The sequence below is a fragment of the Mastigoproctus giganteus genome, chromosome 1, assembly GCF_048544385.1.
Source record: "Mastigoproctus giganteus isolate SK-2022 chromosome 1, ASM4854438v1, whole genome shotgun sequence".
NCBI classification, from domain to species: Eukaryota; Metazoa; Arthropoda; class Arachnida; order Uropygi; family Thelyphonidae; genus Mastigoproctus; species Mastigoproctus giganteus.
Window position 1 is genome coordinate 89,923,341 of NC_143575.1, and position 17,918 is coordinate 89,941,258.

The 17,918-nt window shown below is 35.1% G+C and overlaps 1 protein-coding gene across 2 annotated transcripts in view; it reads left to right on the top strand.

Moving 5' to 3' along the window:
- Positions 1-1,326: 1,326 nt before the first annotated feature.
- LOC150090982 (insulin-induced gene 2 protein-like) overlaps positions 1,327-17,918 on the top strand; it is a 31,293-nt gene continuing 14,701 nt past the window's right edge. For both annotated transcript variants that reach the window (XM_090380941.1, XM_090380948.1), the window contains exons 1-2: positions 1,327-1,498; positions 8,295-8,419. In XM_090380941.1, coding sequence (XP_090237067.1) covers positions 1,375-1,498; positions 8,295-8,419 — 249 coding nt within the window. In that variant the 5' untranslated portion in view covers positions 1,327-1,374. The remainder of the gene's footprint in view (positions 1,499-8,294; positions 8,420-17,918) is intronic.

The window sequence follows — 17,918 nt, forward strand, 5'->3', positions numbered from 1 at the left end:
TGCATTCATAATATTTAGTATTAACAATTTGTGTGTATAAGAAATTAAAGGCTGGATTCCCCACCTGCTTCTTATTAAATAATCAAGTGTATATTTCATTCACTCCAATTAGCAGTGTCCAATACTATCCAATGTTAATGAGTGATGGAGTTCCTCCTTTCAAGGTTAATTCAGCATTGTCAGACAAGATGGATGTCAACTGAAATTAGTGAGAATTCTGCAGCAATGGTGTGAACTTTGGTATCATTTTGAAATTGTCAGAAGAAATGAATGCTGTTATACAGCTGAAATATCAATATTCAATGTTTACTAAACATTGAAAATTGATAAGAGAAATTTGGTTCTTTTATTTTTGAAACCAATTCTTAGAGAATTGCAAATGGTGAATAAAAAGTTTCAAGCTGATGAAAATGACCCTTCAAAGTTGCTGAATGACTTGGTACATTTAATTGATTCTATGTGCAAAAAAATTTAATCCAAGAATAAAAATCATCAAATAAAAATACAAGAATAAAAAAAAATAAAAGTGAAACAAATTTTTAATCCAAATATAAAAATAACAAAGCTATACTTGGACTATGAATTTGAAAAGGCAATTTGTGAATGTTCAGATGAAGATATAAAATATTTGTGTTAGTTGTGTAATGTTCCTGGTTGAACTTGTAAAACAATTTTGTCAATGTAGAATTTCTTTTTTTTTTTTTTAAGGCTAATAGCCATTGAAGAACTCTGCAGGGATGTCTTTAGGTTCTTGAGTTAGCAATTTAACTAACAAATGTATGACAGTCACTTTCTTTGTGTAGGCCCAGACACACTCGCACCTTCCTTATGTAACATAGTGTATGGTGTTAATTTTTTTTTTTTTTTTTTTTTTTTAAGGAGCAAAACTGTGTTTAGTATTTTAACTGAGGAACCAGCATTATACAAAAAACTTCTTCCAAGTGAAATAATATTTTATTTAGTTTTATGAATTTAAAGTTCTCAGGGCAATATCTTTAAATGTGATTACAAAAGAATTATACAGTACTATTGTCACAATATTTTGCTTATTTTATAATACTGATTTTTGCCAGTATGGCTTATAATTGAACTTCTGATAGTCTGAATTTGTATATTATGAAAAGAAACAAACATTTAGGAAACCAATGATGTCTGTAAAATTAATTAGTTATTGATAATTATTTATTTTTTGCTATATATATATATATATATATATATATATATATATATATATCATAGAGTATCATTTTAGTTTATCAGCATTAGGTGTAATTTATTGTTTCTAAATTAGTGCTTTCTTTTGTAGACAAAGAAATGAAGACCACAGCTTGTCAGCTTTTGTGCAGGGCAATCCTCCTGTTTACTGTTGGCGTAATGTTTGCTTTGGTGCTAAATGTGTTGCAGATAGAGAGACATCTTCCTTCACTTCATAACAAACTAACATCAAGATTTATCTATTCTCCTTGGTGGGTTCCTGCAATCTGTGGCACTGCCTCTGGTAAATCTTTATTATTTAATCAAATCTTTCTTGAAGGAACTGTGGAGCATTTTGCAATGTATTTTTTTTCTGTTCTGTTTTTGTTACAATTATCAACTGGAAATAAGATAAAGCATTAGTGGCAACTGATGAAAGGAAGCAAGCTTTTAGAGCATTACAGTTCTTATCTATGTATCCTCTCTAACAGTTTGTCTAATCCTTCCCTAAATTTATTCAAACTGCCCATTTCCACCACACCAGGTGGAAGTTTCTTCCAACAATCAAATACTGTGGCTGGAATCAAACGTTTCATTATTTGTGTCATTCAAGAAAGAATAAAGATGCCTATCAGCCTTAATTTTACTCCACCCATTTGAAGCTTTAAACACTTCAGTCATGTCTATTTGCAGGTGCCCAGCTTCCAGATTATGTAATTTGCAGAACTGATCTCTTTTGTAGTAAGAGTACCTTTTTTATGCTCTTGACTAATCTGGTTGCTGTTCTCTGCACCTGTTCCAAGAGATCCACATTTTTCATAAAATGAGACTTTCAGACCTGTATGCAGCACTCAAGAAGCATCCTAACCATTGCCTTATACAGTGAAATGATCAAATCGGTCCCTGCTGACAAAATTGCTGTATGTTTTTGAGAGAGATCCCAGTGAGCTGTCTTGGCAGCCTGTCTGTATTGCTCAGAGGACTTCATGTCAAACTACACTATTACTCCTAGATATTTTTCATTCTCCACACGCTCTGAGTGTGGTACCATTGTGCAGTTTGTTATTCTTGGATTACTGTTACCCATATGCTGTGTTTATTAATATTAAACCTCATTTGCCATTTCTCAGCCAATCTACCTATTTTCTTTTTTTTTTTTTTTTGTCTTGTTGCAGTATTATTCCATGATTCATCATCTGGAAGCTTGATGCCCTTTTCAGTACATTAATAAATATAGCAGACACCTTTTATCCATTCCTGCTTTTAGTGCTATGATGCTCTTTCAGTTCTGGTGGTCAGGAGCGAGAGTGCATAGCACACGTTCCTTGAGTGGACCGGGGTTCAAGCCCGTGACTACTAAATATGATAAATATTTGTATTGACGATTTATTGTAAACTCTACTGACTTGGTTGTTGTGCCGGAGTATAAACAGAAAATTTATTTATTCTTCACACATGAATGTAGATGCAAAATATTTTATTCATTTTGTTAGTGACCTGAATAGGATTATCACTAGTTGCCATTCATATCTAGTGGGCCAATGTGGTTCATCTCTTTCCTTCTAGTGTTGGCAAAAGCAAAGCATTCCTTTCTACTTTTCTTTGCATTCTTACTCAAAGACTTCTCATAAGCTGGCTTAGCTTGCCTAACCTCCATAGTGGCTTGATTGCAGACTGATTTATGCTTGCTGTATGTTTCTTTGTCCCCTGATGATTAATCATTCCATGCATTTTTCTTTTCTGTCACTATTTTTGTCAGTTTGTATGACATCCATTTAGTTCTAGACCTTAAACAATATCTCTTAATTGATATAAAAAGCATAATAGCTTTGATTACTTCCCAGAATGCTTCCCATTTAGGATTTGCAGTTGCTAAAGTCATCGGTGATCTCACTGAGAATTTAAAAACTGTCTGAGACCATTGTAATCACCTTCACAAAAGCAAAATACTTTCCCCTTGATAGATATCATATCAATATATATGATATCATGGTTCCTTTATCTGGAGAAGTCTAATGCCTGAAGAGTTACTGCTGATGTTCAGATCAAGAGTATTGCCCTTGCACGATGAAAACAGTCATGTAATAAATTCAGAGAAGTTCTGCTACTGTGTGAATGAGTAACCCACAACTTCAGTAAATATCTGGAAAGTTAAAATCCCCCACTATAAATCCCTGCCACCCTCTCCTTTCTGTATACATTGTTCTCACTATATTTAAATTACACATTTCCTCTATTTGAGTGGCACAAACTTTACTTTTCTTCCAAACAGCTGCTCACTCTGTATAAATCGCAAATCTGCCCTACCATGGAATATTGTTCCCACATTTGGGGTGGTGCCCCCAAAACCTCTCTCAGGCTTCTAGATTCCATTCAGAAGAGGGCAGTTAGGTTAATTAATGATTCATCTCTAACAGTCTCTCCACTTGCTGTCTCATAGACATTATTTCTGCTGCATGCCTTTTTTAAATATAATTTAAAATTATTTTTATCTGAGTTATAATAAATGTTCCTTGAATGTAGAGTGACTTTCTTCACTCAAAATAAATCTTATGATCACCTCGGTATATGATAGCAAAGTTTAGCTTTGTATAATTTGGTAATTATTGTATTAAATGATATTTTTACACAGTAATGTATAAATATTTATAATCTGTGTCAGTATGCCATTTGAGCAGCATACCATGCATAGTAGACACAAATTTATGTTATTAGAATCGGCCATTTTACAGAATTAATTTCAGTGAATGGATTCAGAGATTAAAAAATAAATATGAAAGAAGACATTTCTTGCACATTCATGGAAAATAACCTTAAGAGATAACTACTATTAAATTACAATAACCACACATTCCCATTCCTACCTTGGAATTTTCCTCAGCAATGCTAATATATACTATAATTAAATATGTTTAATATATTGCATGGACAAAGGGTGGTCACTCATTGAGGTACCTTTTTTAAATAAAGGCCATTGAGTACAATAAATAAGAAGGGTAAATCCAGCTTTCTTGTTTGTCATCTCTCTCTTCCCCCCCCCCAAAAAAGAAACCATATAGGAAACAAAAAACCTAAAATATCTTCACAAATACTTTTAATAATAATCTTACAAAAGGCAGTAGTGCACCATTTGAATTATCCCCCCATACAGATCAGTGCTCTGGGTATATTCTGCATATCAGTTATATGGTTTTCTTTATTTTCAATTTGAACCAAGGAATGTGATTACTTTGTCAGCCAATGAATTTCATTGCAAGTTTATTTTATACAGTTTCTAGGAATGTTAGCATATGTAGTAAAGATAAGATTAAATAAATTTAATTTTACTTTACTATTAAATTAAGTAAGATTAATTAAATAAAAAATTATAAATCATTCTCAGGAAACAAACATCCATCCAGGCATTTTAATGATTTTTATACAAAACAGGAAAATTTAGAAATATTTTTAAATGCTCTGTTTTTTATAAACTTACCGATAATGAGCACGGACAATCTGTGCGTCACAGTGGCATTTGTGCACATAGAAATTGTAAACTCCCTCTTTTCTCATCTTAAAACTTGGTGCAGGCATTTCTCTTTTAGTCTCTAGGGATTTTCTCAATGCTTTCCATAATAAGCCAGTCCAATAAACATTTAAAAATTTTCATTATAAATGGGAATTTGGGGAGTACAATGTGTATAGGAAGGGAGGAGGTGTCATGCTGTTAATTAAGAAAAACAAAATCAAAAGCAGTGCATGCAGTTGATATAGATAAACAGTGCACTGTTGAGTCAGTTTTTGGTGTGACAAAAGCGCTGTGAAAGCAAAAATAAGAGTAGGAGTATGTTATAGGCTTAATGAGTACAATGAACAATTGTACAGAAAAATAGTGGGCTAGTAAATCAGAATGTCTTATAATGTGGGATTTTAACTTCCCAGATATTGACTGGAACTTGTGGTTGGCCACTCACACACTAGTAAGACTTGTGGATTTATTGGATGATTTTTTTCTGCAGCAGCATGTTCGAGAGGCAACCAGAGAGGGTAATACTCTTGATCTGGTTATCAGCAGTGATCATTCATGTATTAAGAATTTGCAGATAAAGGAACCACTGGGTGGCAGTGATCACAGTGTACTGATGTGGGATTTACTTAAAGATATAATTACCATCGGGTAAAGGAAAGGTTTTTTGCTTCCGTAAAGGTGAGTACAGCGGTCTCAGACAGTTTTTAAATTTTGTACAGTGGGCTCAACTGACAATGTTACCAACAGTATATCTAAGTGGGAAGCATTCAAGGAATTAATTGTGGAAGCTAATAAAAGTTTCATACCTATTAAGAAATATTGTTCAAGGTTATCAAATAAACTAATGAGACTGTTGATGGAGAAGAAAAATGCATGGTATGCATATAAATTATCAAGCGACTCAGAAGCCAATGGCAGATATAAGCTAGTCTGTAATCAGGTCACAAAGGAGGTTAGGCAGGCGAAGGCAGATTACGAGAAATCCTTGGCAAAAGATGCTAAGAAAAACAGCAAGGATTTCTTTACTTATATAAACTCTAAAAGGAAGGGGATGAATCTGATTGGTCCACTTGATATCGATGGTTCGACTGTTGATGATCCTGCTCAGATTGCAAACAAACAATGAATATTTTGCATCTACATTCACACGTGAGGAGTTATTAAGGTTTGAAAATGGCAGAAGGTTATCAAATTGTAGCAGAGTGCTTAATGATTTTGTAATAACTGAGAGCAAAGTGGAGGAGAAATTGTTGAAGTTAAACAAGAAAGCCTCCTGGGGTGGAATGGATCTATCCAGTTATATTAAAGGAGGTGGCAAAGCAACTAAGCAAACCAACCCTTAGCCATAATTATGAGAGCATCCTTGGACTCAGGGGAGGTCCCCACTGACTGGAGATGTGCAAATGTATCCCCAATTCACAAAGGGGGATCGAAGGGTGACACAAGTAATTGGACCAATTAGTTTAACTTCTGTTCTGGGTAAAATAATGGAGTCGCTGGTTAAAGATGCATTGCAGGATCATCTAGACAAGACTTCAGCAATAATTCAGACACAGCATGGGTTTGTTATGGGAAAGTCTTGTCTGACAAATTTGATAGGATATTATGGTGTGGTTACAAAGGAACTGGATGCAAAAAAAATAATTTTGATATCATATACTTGGATTCCAGGAAAGCTTTTGACACTGTCACATATGGAAAACTATTGTACAAATTGGAGCAGAATGGTAATAAGGGCAAGTTGCTACAATGGATAAAAGGATGGTTGAGTGGGAGAAGACAGAGGGTGGTAATCAATGGGTGCTGCTCTTCGTGGACTAACGTTATTAGTGGAGTCCCACAGGGTTCGGTGTTGGGTCCACTGTTGTTTTGTATATTTATCAATGATATTGATGAAGGTATATATCAGTCTTAATGTCAAAGTTTGCAGATGATACAAAGGTTGGCAGGGTTGTTAATGATAGTAATGGCAGTGTGCTACTGCAACAGGATCTAGAAAATTTGGGCAGATGGGCTAACATTGAAAAATGCAAACTACTGCATCTGGGTAGACGTAACCCCAGAGAAACGTACCAACTGTGTGGTACTACACTTAAGGTGGTAGAAAATGAAAAAGTCCTGGGAGTAATTGTGCAGTCAGATATGAAAATTTCTGAGCAATGCAGACAGGCTGCCAGGGCAGGTCATGTGGTTTTGTCAATGATATATAGGAATTTTGCTAGCAGGGAAAAGGAGGTGATTATCCCTCTTTATAAGGCAATGGTCAGGCCATGCCTTGAGTACTGTGTAAAGGTCTGGAGGCCTCATTTTAGGAAGGATGTAGATTTGCTTGAGCATGTACAGAGAAGGGCAACAAGATTGGTGAGAGGAATGAAGGAATCCTCTTACCAAGAGAGGCTCAAGTTCTGCAAATTGCAGTGGCTGGAGACTAGGCACCTGTGCAGTGATCTGATTGGGTGTATAAGGCCTTGAATGGGTTGAGCATGCTGAATTCTGATGGGATTCTTCCACTTGTTCAGATTAAAAACCTAAGGGGGCATAAATTGAAATTAAGAAAAGACAGATGTAGAATAGATGTGCGGAAATTTGCCTTTAGCCAGTTGGTGGTTAATTGCTGGAACAAACTTCCATCTGTCGTCATGGAAGTTGATAGGTTAAATAAATTTAAGGAGGAACTGGACAGGCATTTGGAGGGAACGGTGTGGTGTTTTTTTTTTTTTTTTTCTTTTCTTTTCTTCTCTTCTCTTCTTGTATCACATGCCATTATTATTTTCTTTCTAATAATTTGCTATAACTGAAGCAAACTTGCATTTCAAAAGACACTGCTGCTGATTTGTCTGTCGAAAGTTTCTTGCCTTGAATATCCAGTTCACCTATATAATATCTCAGTTTAAAGTTTTTCAACCAACCTGTGCTTGCCTTAAAATCTTCATTACCTATTAATTTTCAATTGAAATCCACTGCTATTTTTCACACAACATAGGGCCAGACACTGATTTACCCAAACTTTGCTCTGAAGAAAACAAAAAAAAATAAATTGAGTGCACTCTCTAAAGTTGCATTTTCAGGTTTTGACATTTTGTTCCCTTCTAGATCCTCCTTTACTATCCATAATTGACAAACATTCTGTTATAACATTTGGAATTTTTCTGAATGTCTTAAACTGAAGTCTCCACATTAAACTCCTAAACGATTTCCTAAATTTTCACCTTTTCTAATTCTGTTAATAATTTCTGTTTTTTGTTGCAATGTTAAAACAATGCTTTCTTTTTGTTTACATTTTACCACAAAAAAAATTAAAGCAAATGAACTTATTAGGTAAGGTCACATGTTGGAGTTGATTTCTTGTAATCTATTGCAGAATTTGTGAGAGGGGAATTCAATATTGTTAAAGCATTGTGTGTTTAACCTCAAGTCTGGTATTGATACTGTTTGTTTTTGCCATTCCATGCATTTGTACATTTGTAATTCTTGCCCATCTTACAACAAGTGTTATGAACCTTGTTGTGGAGATGAGGTTTGTTTTATTTATTATATGTGTGTATAAACATTTTTGCTAACTCATGTTAATATTTTTTTCTTTTCTTTAAAGCTGCAATAGGACTACTATATCCCTGTTTGGATCACAAACTAGGAGAACAGCAAGCTTATAGCCAAGAATGGGCAAGTGTTATGAGATGTGTGGCAGTATTTGTCGGCATTAATCAAGCTAGTACAGTATCCTTTCAAAGTATAAAACAATCTGTACACATATGTAATGAAATCTCAAATATCTGTTTCATAGATTCTTTTCAGACTTCAAACTTTGTTTCAAAACCCACACAGAGCACATTATTGAAATAAAATATTTAGGCTGAAAATTTTTGAAAATGCTAAAAATTGGATTACTGTTTTGATTTTATTTCTAAATTTAAAATTTTGCTGTAATGGGCTGTTTTTTTTCCTCACTGGAAAAGTTGTTCCTTATCTTTGGTTTAGTCTAAAAATGTTATCCCTGTACTTCTGTATGAATGTAAACTGACTTTATTTGGGGGGGGGGGGGAGGAAAGAACAGCAGTTTTGTGATGTTTACTATTCAGTACATGCATTTAACCATTGTGCATCCTTGCACTATGCGTATCAAATAAAATTGGTTTATGTTCATTTTTGAAGTATATAGATAATGTTTTTAGATTAAACCAAAGAATAGGGAATAACTCTGGCATTGAGAAAGAGTTTATTGGGTGAAATTTAAATTTAAAATACTTAGTCAGTTTTAACTTGAAATTAAAAAATTTTAGCCCAAATATGACAAAAGGTTTGGACAACAAGTAATGTAAAAATAAGTGAGATAGACTCCAGTGTCTTAATTGAAACGCTATATAACTATTTATATATTTTCCAGAATTGCGTATGCCACAAATCTCTGGACAGCATTTTCTACATCTAATCTGAACTATATATTTTTTATAAAAACTTGGATCTGTAAGTGGACCTGGAAATATGTTCAATTCCCCATTTCCCTGTCCAGACCAGGGCTTCTTGAGTAATTTATTTTTCCTTTCTTGCACACCATTTTACAGTAAGTAAAAATTAACTTACTGGTGAAAAAATTACAGAAGAATTAGACTGTATTGACATTTGGAATTAGTTCCATCAGCCTGTCTTTGGAACTCACCTAAGTTAACTTCAAACCTGAATAGACTGGTAAAGTTTGATCACAACTTATCCAACTCTTCAGTACTGTTAATGGATAACTTTGATCTTGTGCAGAACAGTGGTCACAAAACAAAGAATACAGTCATTCATTTAAGATAAATGCGTTCATGTAAAAATGAGTTGTGCTTTTTGTAAACTTAAAGGTTGAAATTAAGTTTAAATAATTATTTAATTTTTCTAATATGTAAAGGCTTTGCTGGGCTCTGTTCTAGGTGATTTTATGCATTCAACTTAGGATTATTAAAGAGTTTATTAAATAAAGGTAATTAAACTTACATGGAAGATACACAAGTTAACTTACAAATTTCACTCAGGTTTGTTTTAATTTTTTTTTTAAATTTTAATTATTAAAAATTCAAGTATGTTTTTCCAATATTGCTTTAACACAAATTGCAATTTCACGGGTATAAAATCCAGATAAAACGTTGTTTTGCATATGCTAACTTCTGGTCGAAGAAACAAAACTAACGCTAGCAATGGCATGTTTCAAACACTGAGTGACCAAAACAAGCACTAATTGCAAGATTTTCGTGATGCATATACTGGTGTGTTCATGATCACAATTTATGACCAAGGCAGATCATGCTGTTCCCTTTTTTAGGAAAAAGTTTTATGAATTTGGATGTAGTTTTGGTAAGATGAAGGTGAATATTTTATTTGCATAAAATGGCAGGATATTATGCCATTATATAACTTTGTTATATATACAAAATGTAATTAGACAACTCTAAATATACTCCCTCCCCTGTTTTTTTGCCCAATTACAGGGTAGGAAAGACCCTCTAAGCCAACGTGAAAAAATATGCATAGAAAACACAAGTCTAGGTTGTAAATATTCATCATCCCATTTTGAAGTTCATAGCATTGTCAATTAAAATGGCCCTTGCAAAGGCAAAACCATACCAAAGGCAAATTACAGTAAAAAAAAAAATTCTTCCAATGCTGCCATCTCGGTCTACATCTTTTTTTTTTTATCACAGTAGCACAAGGAACCGCTTTCCATTGATGCTGAATAAGGAAGTACTTGCAACCGCGGTTCCCTCTAAGCTGTGTGTCTGCACACTGATTTCTATGAAGTTGCATGGATGTTTTTACTTCCCTCGCACACAGCCAACATACTAGATGGCAACAGGAGTATTAGTGGAAGAATGGATATAGGAAGGGGGGGGGAATAGCTCATGTCATAAGATTTGCTTTTGCATGATATGTTCCCACATTTTTCATTTATTATTTTATTTATTTTTTATGAAAACTCCAAGCACAAGAGGTATTAGAACCTATAGTACTTAGTACCGTGCTTGGGTTGGAGGTTGATAAGATGAGAGAAGATATTTGTTGACATTAAACTTTTTAACTTCTGTAGACTAATTTTCAGGAAATGCGTATGAAGGAAGGTTGTTCCAGAAAACAGGAGTTGAATGAATAAACAAGGAAGATGAAAAGTTGGTTCTGTTAATTCTGAAGTTGGACAATAAATGGTTGTTGACTGGTGGCAGAATGTGTTTGGACTGTTTTGAAAGAGAGATTGGGAATTATAGAAGCCAATTCAGAAGAACAGTGCCCATGGAAGTATATGTAGAAAAGTCATGCAGCAGAAACAGTAAGTCTGAGACAGTGAGTGGAGGGACTGTTAGAGAAGAGTCATTAACCTAACTGCCCTCTTCCAAATGGAATTTAGAGGCCTGAGAGAGGTTTTGGGGGCACTGTCCCAGATGTGGGAACAATATTCCATGGTAGGGCAGATTTGCGATTTGTACAGAATGAACAGCTGTTTGGAAGAAAAGTAAAGAAGAGAGCGAAAGAGAAAACTTTTTTTTTTTTTTTTATATAGATGCAGAGGAAGCAATATTTGTAATGTCCTTGTGCCAAGAGAGATTAGAAGTCAGGGTAATCCCGAAAAGAGATATATCATTTTGCCTAGAAATTGGAGTGTCACCAAAGATAAGCATAGGAGCAGAAGAAGCTTTTCTTTTCTTTTTTTTTTTTGTGAGATATAAGACAAGACAGAGTTTTAGAAAGATTGAAATTGACTAAGTTGTCTTTGCACCACTGGAGATTGGCATTTAAGGAATTCGAGAAGTTGAAATTAAGGAATTCAAGAAGTTGAAGTTCGAGAAGAACTTCAAATTCAAGAAGTTGAAGCTGAGTGAGCAGGGCAAAGTTTCTCAAAATGGAAAGTGGAATGCAATGTGCTATCATTGGCAAAATTATGGATAGGATTTCCAATCAATGGAAGAAAGTCATTAATATACAAGAGGAAAAGAGTGGGGGAAAGAACTGAACCTTGGGGAACACAAACATTAGTGTAGAAGTTAGAAGACTGAGAGCAATCTACTATCACCCTCAGTAAGCAATCAGAGAGAAAACTGGATAACCAATTACAAAAAATAGTTGGCAAACCATAAAATGAAAGCTTGTTTAGAAGACATTTATGCCAAACAAGATTGAAAGCCTTTGAGATGTCAAGAGCATCTTGACATCTCAAAGGCTTTCAGTGGAAAAAGTTCGGTGTTTCACCGAACTTTTCCATTGAATTTGTCCATAAATGGGTAACATAAGCCAGAATATCACCAGTGGATCGACACTGATGGAAACCATACTGGGAATCGTTGATCAGACGGAAGGTTTCTAGGTAGTTTAGAGTTGGCAGTTAATTGATTTTCTCCATTACTTTAGAAAGAGTAGAAGTAATTGGATGGGAGGGATTTGTCACCCTTTTTAGAAACTGGCTGGATATGATGAGCAAATTTCCAAGCAGAAGGAAAAACACCTTTGGAATAAGAAAGTGAAAAGGCGGCAAAGAACAGGAGTAAGTTCAGAAGCACAGGTTTTGAGAACAAGTGGATAAATACCATCGGGACCTGGAGCTTTCTTAGCATCAAGATTCGTCAAAATCCTTTTGATGGAAAACCACAGGAGGCATAGAATGGAGCATGTTGGGAATGGTAGGAGGTGTTTTACCAAGATAATTAATACATGAGTTGGAATTAAAATGGGATGCTAGCAGGTCAGCTTTATCCTTGGCCCATCTCTGCTCCCACCTCTCAAAAGACAGAGGTGAGAGCAGAGATGGGCAAAAGATGTGGCCAATAGCTTTGACAAGAAACTAGAATGCTCGGCTACCATTAGGGCAAGAAGCAAGTTTTCTACTCTTAGCCTGTTCAAAATCTAGTTTGGACTGATTAATAACTGCTTTACAATTGTTGCAAGCTTTGGTGTAGGCAGAAAATGAAACTGAAGAATTGGAAACAAGCCAATTACGATATGTATCATTCTTCTGAACAGCCTTAGTACATTTATTGGAAAACCAAGGTTTAGATATAGGACAAGATTTTAAAGTGGAGTGGGCCATAAAGGATTCCATTCCTACAAGAATAATTTCACTAACATGATCTGAGCAAACGTTGACATCAGAAGTTTTGAAACAGTAACCTGACAAAGGAAAAGAAGACTCGCAGGTCATCCCATTTTGCATTCTTGTAATGCCAAACACGAGGTTGGGAATAGCCATGAGATAAAGGCTCCATTGGAGAAGAGACGATCACAAAGTTGTGTCTGCGCCTCGGTAGCCAGGTGGGAAGGAGCAGCAGTGCGTAGCACACCCTTCTTGATTAGACAGGGGTTCGAGCCCGTCACCACCAAATACGGAGGATGCGGAAAGATCAGGGAATGACCACCGCATATCCTGGAGCAATATGGCCCTAGTTGCTAATGCTCCTAAAAACCAAACAACAAACAAAGTTGTGATCTCAGGTGGCCCACTCACTTCGACTGTGTGCTTAGAAGGGTTGTTTGTGAGAAAAAGATCAAGCATGTAAGGATTGTCTGGTATTCTTGTAGGTAAATGAACAGTCGGTGCAAGGTCATTAGTAATTGTAAAAGTCTCAGCATCTCGACCAGCTGGATTGATGTGACTAGAAAATGGAAGCCAGCTGGAGTTGTGAACATTAAAATCACGAAGGAAAATTACCTCACTGTTAGGAAAGTTGCAAAGAGAGAAAGTCAGAGCTCCAAGTGATTAGTGGAGTTGGGAGAATGGTAGAGATAAGAGATGAGTTTGACAGAATGAGATAAAGATTTTAAGCCAGAGAAGATCAAAAAGAGGAGATTCCAAATTACCAAGTCTCTGACAGGGAATATCGGAATGGACATATGCACAAGTAGCACCTTTGAGGCGAAAGGAATTGTACAGCGAATAATTTGGGCAACTGAGATGAGCAGTAGTTGAATCAACTGATAACTGAGATTCTGTCAGAAAAAATACATGGGGTTTAGGAGACTGCAACAGGAAATGGACTTCGTTGAGATTAGAATTGAGACCACATATATTTGTGAAACGAACTAGGAAGTGTTTGGGAGGTTTAGATCTTTTAGCAGATAAGCTTACTCTATTAGTTTGACAATTCATGGTGCATTCAATAGTAAGAAAAGATGTTGGAGGACATGCTATATGAAGTAATGAAATTTTTGGATATGCTGTACACATTGTAAGAACATACCAGATCCTTGACATAACATGGCCATGACAAAGACCCCCCCCCCCATACACACCATTCAGACTCCCTCCAGTCACTATCTGGCAGAGTAGAGGTAGCAAGATTATACACTAGCTGATCTGGAAGCCTCCTAAAGAGTTACCAATAGATTTGGTCCAGTGTACTAACTAGCAGCTGACCTGCAAACACTGTTTTAGAGCTGTACCCTCAAAATGTAAGAAAGATTTGATCTTGCCATGATGTCCATTGTAACCTCAAAAGTTGTCAGTGCTACTGCATGATGGAAGAGTTTGGGAAGGATTGACTGGAACTTAGCTCTGGAGACTAAACATGGGTTCCTCCACTTTGAGCTTCTAATAAGCAAAGTGGTGCTACTGCACCAGTTGATGAGTCATCTACCACCTAGTATCACCTGGTAACACAGAGGGGGTGGCATTCCTCCATGTGATGTGGGTGGCACACCTTGACCCCTGCTTATGTTGGTTCACACCTGGGTGTTCACCCACAGTGTGCCTGTGCATGGTATTATACTCAGGATTGCTAACAGTCCCACCATCATGAAGGTGGAAGCAGAGGATTTGGCTGTCACAGGCCAACCGGACTTCGCCGAAATTGTCTGCTTGACTTGAGTGTCACCCGAATATCAGTTCCATCAGTGTTTTAGACTCCCAGGTAGCTAGTACAGCATGATTGGCATATCTGAGAGAATGTCTGTGACAACCTCAAGACCACAAATACATTTACAAATATATAGTGCATAGTGAAAATTTGTGTTTATTTTTATGAAAAAAAAAATTATTACATTACGAATATACAAACGACTGTAGTGGTTGTAGTGTATATTATGTTTTCTAAGGCGAGTTATATTGTTTTAAAAATAATATAAATACCATACAATAGGGAAGGTCAGCACTTTTACATTCCATTCGCTCAACTACACACAGTGTGGGGGGGGGCATAGAGTGTAGAAGGTGATCATGTGATCATGATTATATTGGATCATGAAAATTTTGAAATAGGTTTTTTTTTTACTAATTAATATGTAGAAAATGTGGATGGGACGTTGGCAGATCTACTGATCCAGTTTTTTTTTTATGTACAACCAAAAATGTTTAGTATTACTTAATATTTTATTAAAGGTAAAATACAAAAAATGAATCTTTTTTTTTTTAATTTTTATAAACTATTTTAATGCATTAAAATTTTTTTTTCTAATATTTTATAATAACTTCATTTACAAAATACAGAGAATTAATAAAATTCTTTAATTTTAAATAATTTTTCAAGTAAAAAAATGTCCAAAAGAAAAACTGAAGTAAATAAAAAAAAAAAAAAAAAAAAAAACTTGCAAAACATTTAAAAAGGATTGGCTTTTAAAACAAATTGATGCTAAAATTCCATCATGAAACAAAAAGCAAAGCCTAAAACCAGGATATCTTTTTCAATACAAAGAAGAAGAAAATGGTGTTGTCTTGTGTACTTTTTGTGCAGAAGCAAAAGTTTCAGGAGAATTTAGTACAGGAAGAAAATGAGAAGAGTGGAAACAAGATTATTTAAAATGGCATCTAAGTCAGAAGATACATATAGACACAGTTACCAAGTTATGTATTATGAAAAAGGTGGAATTTTAAGTATTTTGATGGAAACTGTAAAAGTATGTAACATAAAAAAGGAAAGAAGTGAATGATTGAAATCAATTTTTGATATGGTTAAGGTTTTAATTAATGATGTGATATTAGCCATAAAAATTAATGCATCAATGAACACATGGAAAAATTTATAGATATAGTTAAAAATTGGAGAAGCAAAAATTATTCATTTGAATTTGTTGAATGCATAAATTCTGTTCTCATAAAAAAAATATCCTGAATGAAATAAGAGAATCTACTTTCCACATATTAATTGTAGATGAAAGTACTGATATTTCAGTACAAAAAGTATTAATTTTGTATTTTAAATTTAGAGTGAAAAATGAAACATATTACAAAACAGTATTTGGAGGTATTTTGAAGCTTACAAACTGTGACAGTATGTCCATTTTAGAAAATATAAAATTCTTTTATGACGAATATAATCATCATCAGCCATTTTCAATCCACTGCAGGATGAAGGCCTCTCCAGCAACTTTCCAGTTCCTTCTGTTTTGAGCACTGGCCATCCATTTACTACTTGAAAACTCATGAATTTCATCTATCCATCTCCGCCTTTGTCTTCCAGGTTTTCTTCTAGCTCCTCTTGGGTACCATTCTGTTATTTTCTTAGTCCATCTGTCATCATGTCTTCGAGCTATGTGTCCTGCCCAAGACCATTTTAGTTCTTTAGTTTTGATAAGAATGTCCTTTACTTGAGTTTGCTGCCTAATCCATGTGTTTCTCTTCTTATCTAACAGTCTGATTCCCAATATGATTCGTTCCATTCTTCACTGTGTAGTTCTCAGCTTCTCTTCCATTCTTTTGGTGAGTGCCCAAGTTTCACTTCCTTAAGTCATGGTGGGGAGTATACATTGATTCATTATTTTACGTTTCAGACAAACTGTGATATTGCTCTTCAGTATGTGACTATATTTCCTGAATGCTATCCATCCAAAATTTATTCTTCTCTTGACTTCCAGCCATTTATCATTATTACAGCTAATAACTTGTCCCAGATAAGTATATGACTCCACCTTTTCAATTACTACTCCTTCAATCATTTTTTCCCTTTCCGTGGCATACTTGTTCATCATTACTTTTGTTTTAGCCATATTCATCTTTAGTCCAAAATCCTTACTAACTGTGCATAACTGATTAAGATTTTCCTCTAATTCTTTGGGATCGTGGCTTATGACCACAATGTCATCTGCAAATCGTAAATGGTTTAGGTACTCTCCGTTCACATTGACTCCTTTCTGCGACCAGTCTAATCTTCTGAAAGCTTCCTCAAGGGCAGCAGTAAACAGCTTCGGAGATATTGTGTCTCCTTGTCGAACTCCTTTCTTGATTTTAAATTTGCTACTGTCTTTGTCTAGTCTAATAAAGGATGTAGCACTCATATTTTCTTCAAAATCATAATATATGGAGTATCTATGCCTTGTCTTTCCAGTGCCCGAAACATTGCCTTATGCTGTATGGAGTCAAATGCCTTTTCATAATCCACAAATGCCAGGCATAATGGTGTTTTATATTCATTTGCTTTCTCCATTAGCTGTGATATTACGTGAAGGTGATCCATAGTTGAGAATCCTGTCCTAAAGCCAGCTTGCTCTTTCGGTTGATTCTCATCAAGTATTCTTTCTAATCTGTTAGTAATGACCCTTGTGAACAACTTGTAGATATGGGATAACAAGCTAATTGGTCTATAATTTCCAATTTCTGATTTATCTCCTTTCTTATGCAGCAAAACTATGATTGCATTATTCCACTGCTTAGGCATCACACCTTTTCTAATGCACTTTGGGAAGAGCCTTGCCAGTTTTTGTGTTATGTCTCTTCCTTGCAATTTTAACAACTCTACAGGAACTTCATCTTCCCCCGGGGCTTTCCAATTCATTTTCTTCAATGCATGTTCTACCTCATCAGGAAGAATATTGGGTATGTCGTATGTGTTGCTACTTTGCAATCCATCTTCCCCACTGCTGGTATCATTCCCTCGCTCCTTGTATAATTCTCTATAGTAGTCTTCTGCTATTTGAATTATGCCTTCTCTGCTGTTTATAAGTACACCATCGCTATTCTTCAGTTTCAGTATCATTTGTCTTTCTGTATTACTGCTCATGGCTGCTGATTTAAATCCTTTGTTTTCCCTTAATGCTTGTTCTACTTTTCTTGTGTTAAATCTAATATAATATTGACAAATTATATCTAATATAATAGTGACGAATATAATATTGATATTCAAAAGATGGTAATGTTCACGTCAGATGGAGCAAGTGTTATGCTTGGAAGGAAAAATGGAGTAGCAGCAATTCTCAAAAAGGAAATATTACATTTATCTGAACAACATTTGTGTTGCACACCAAGAAGATTTAGGATTGGATGATGCAT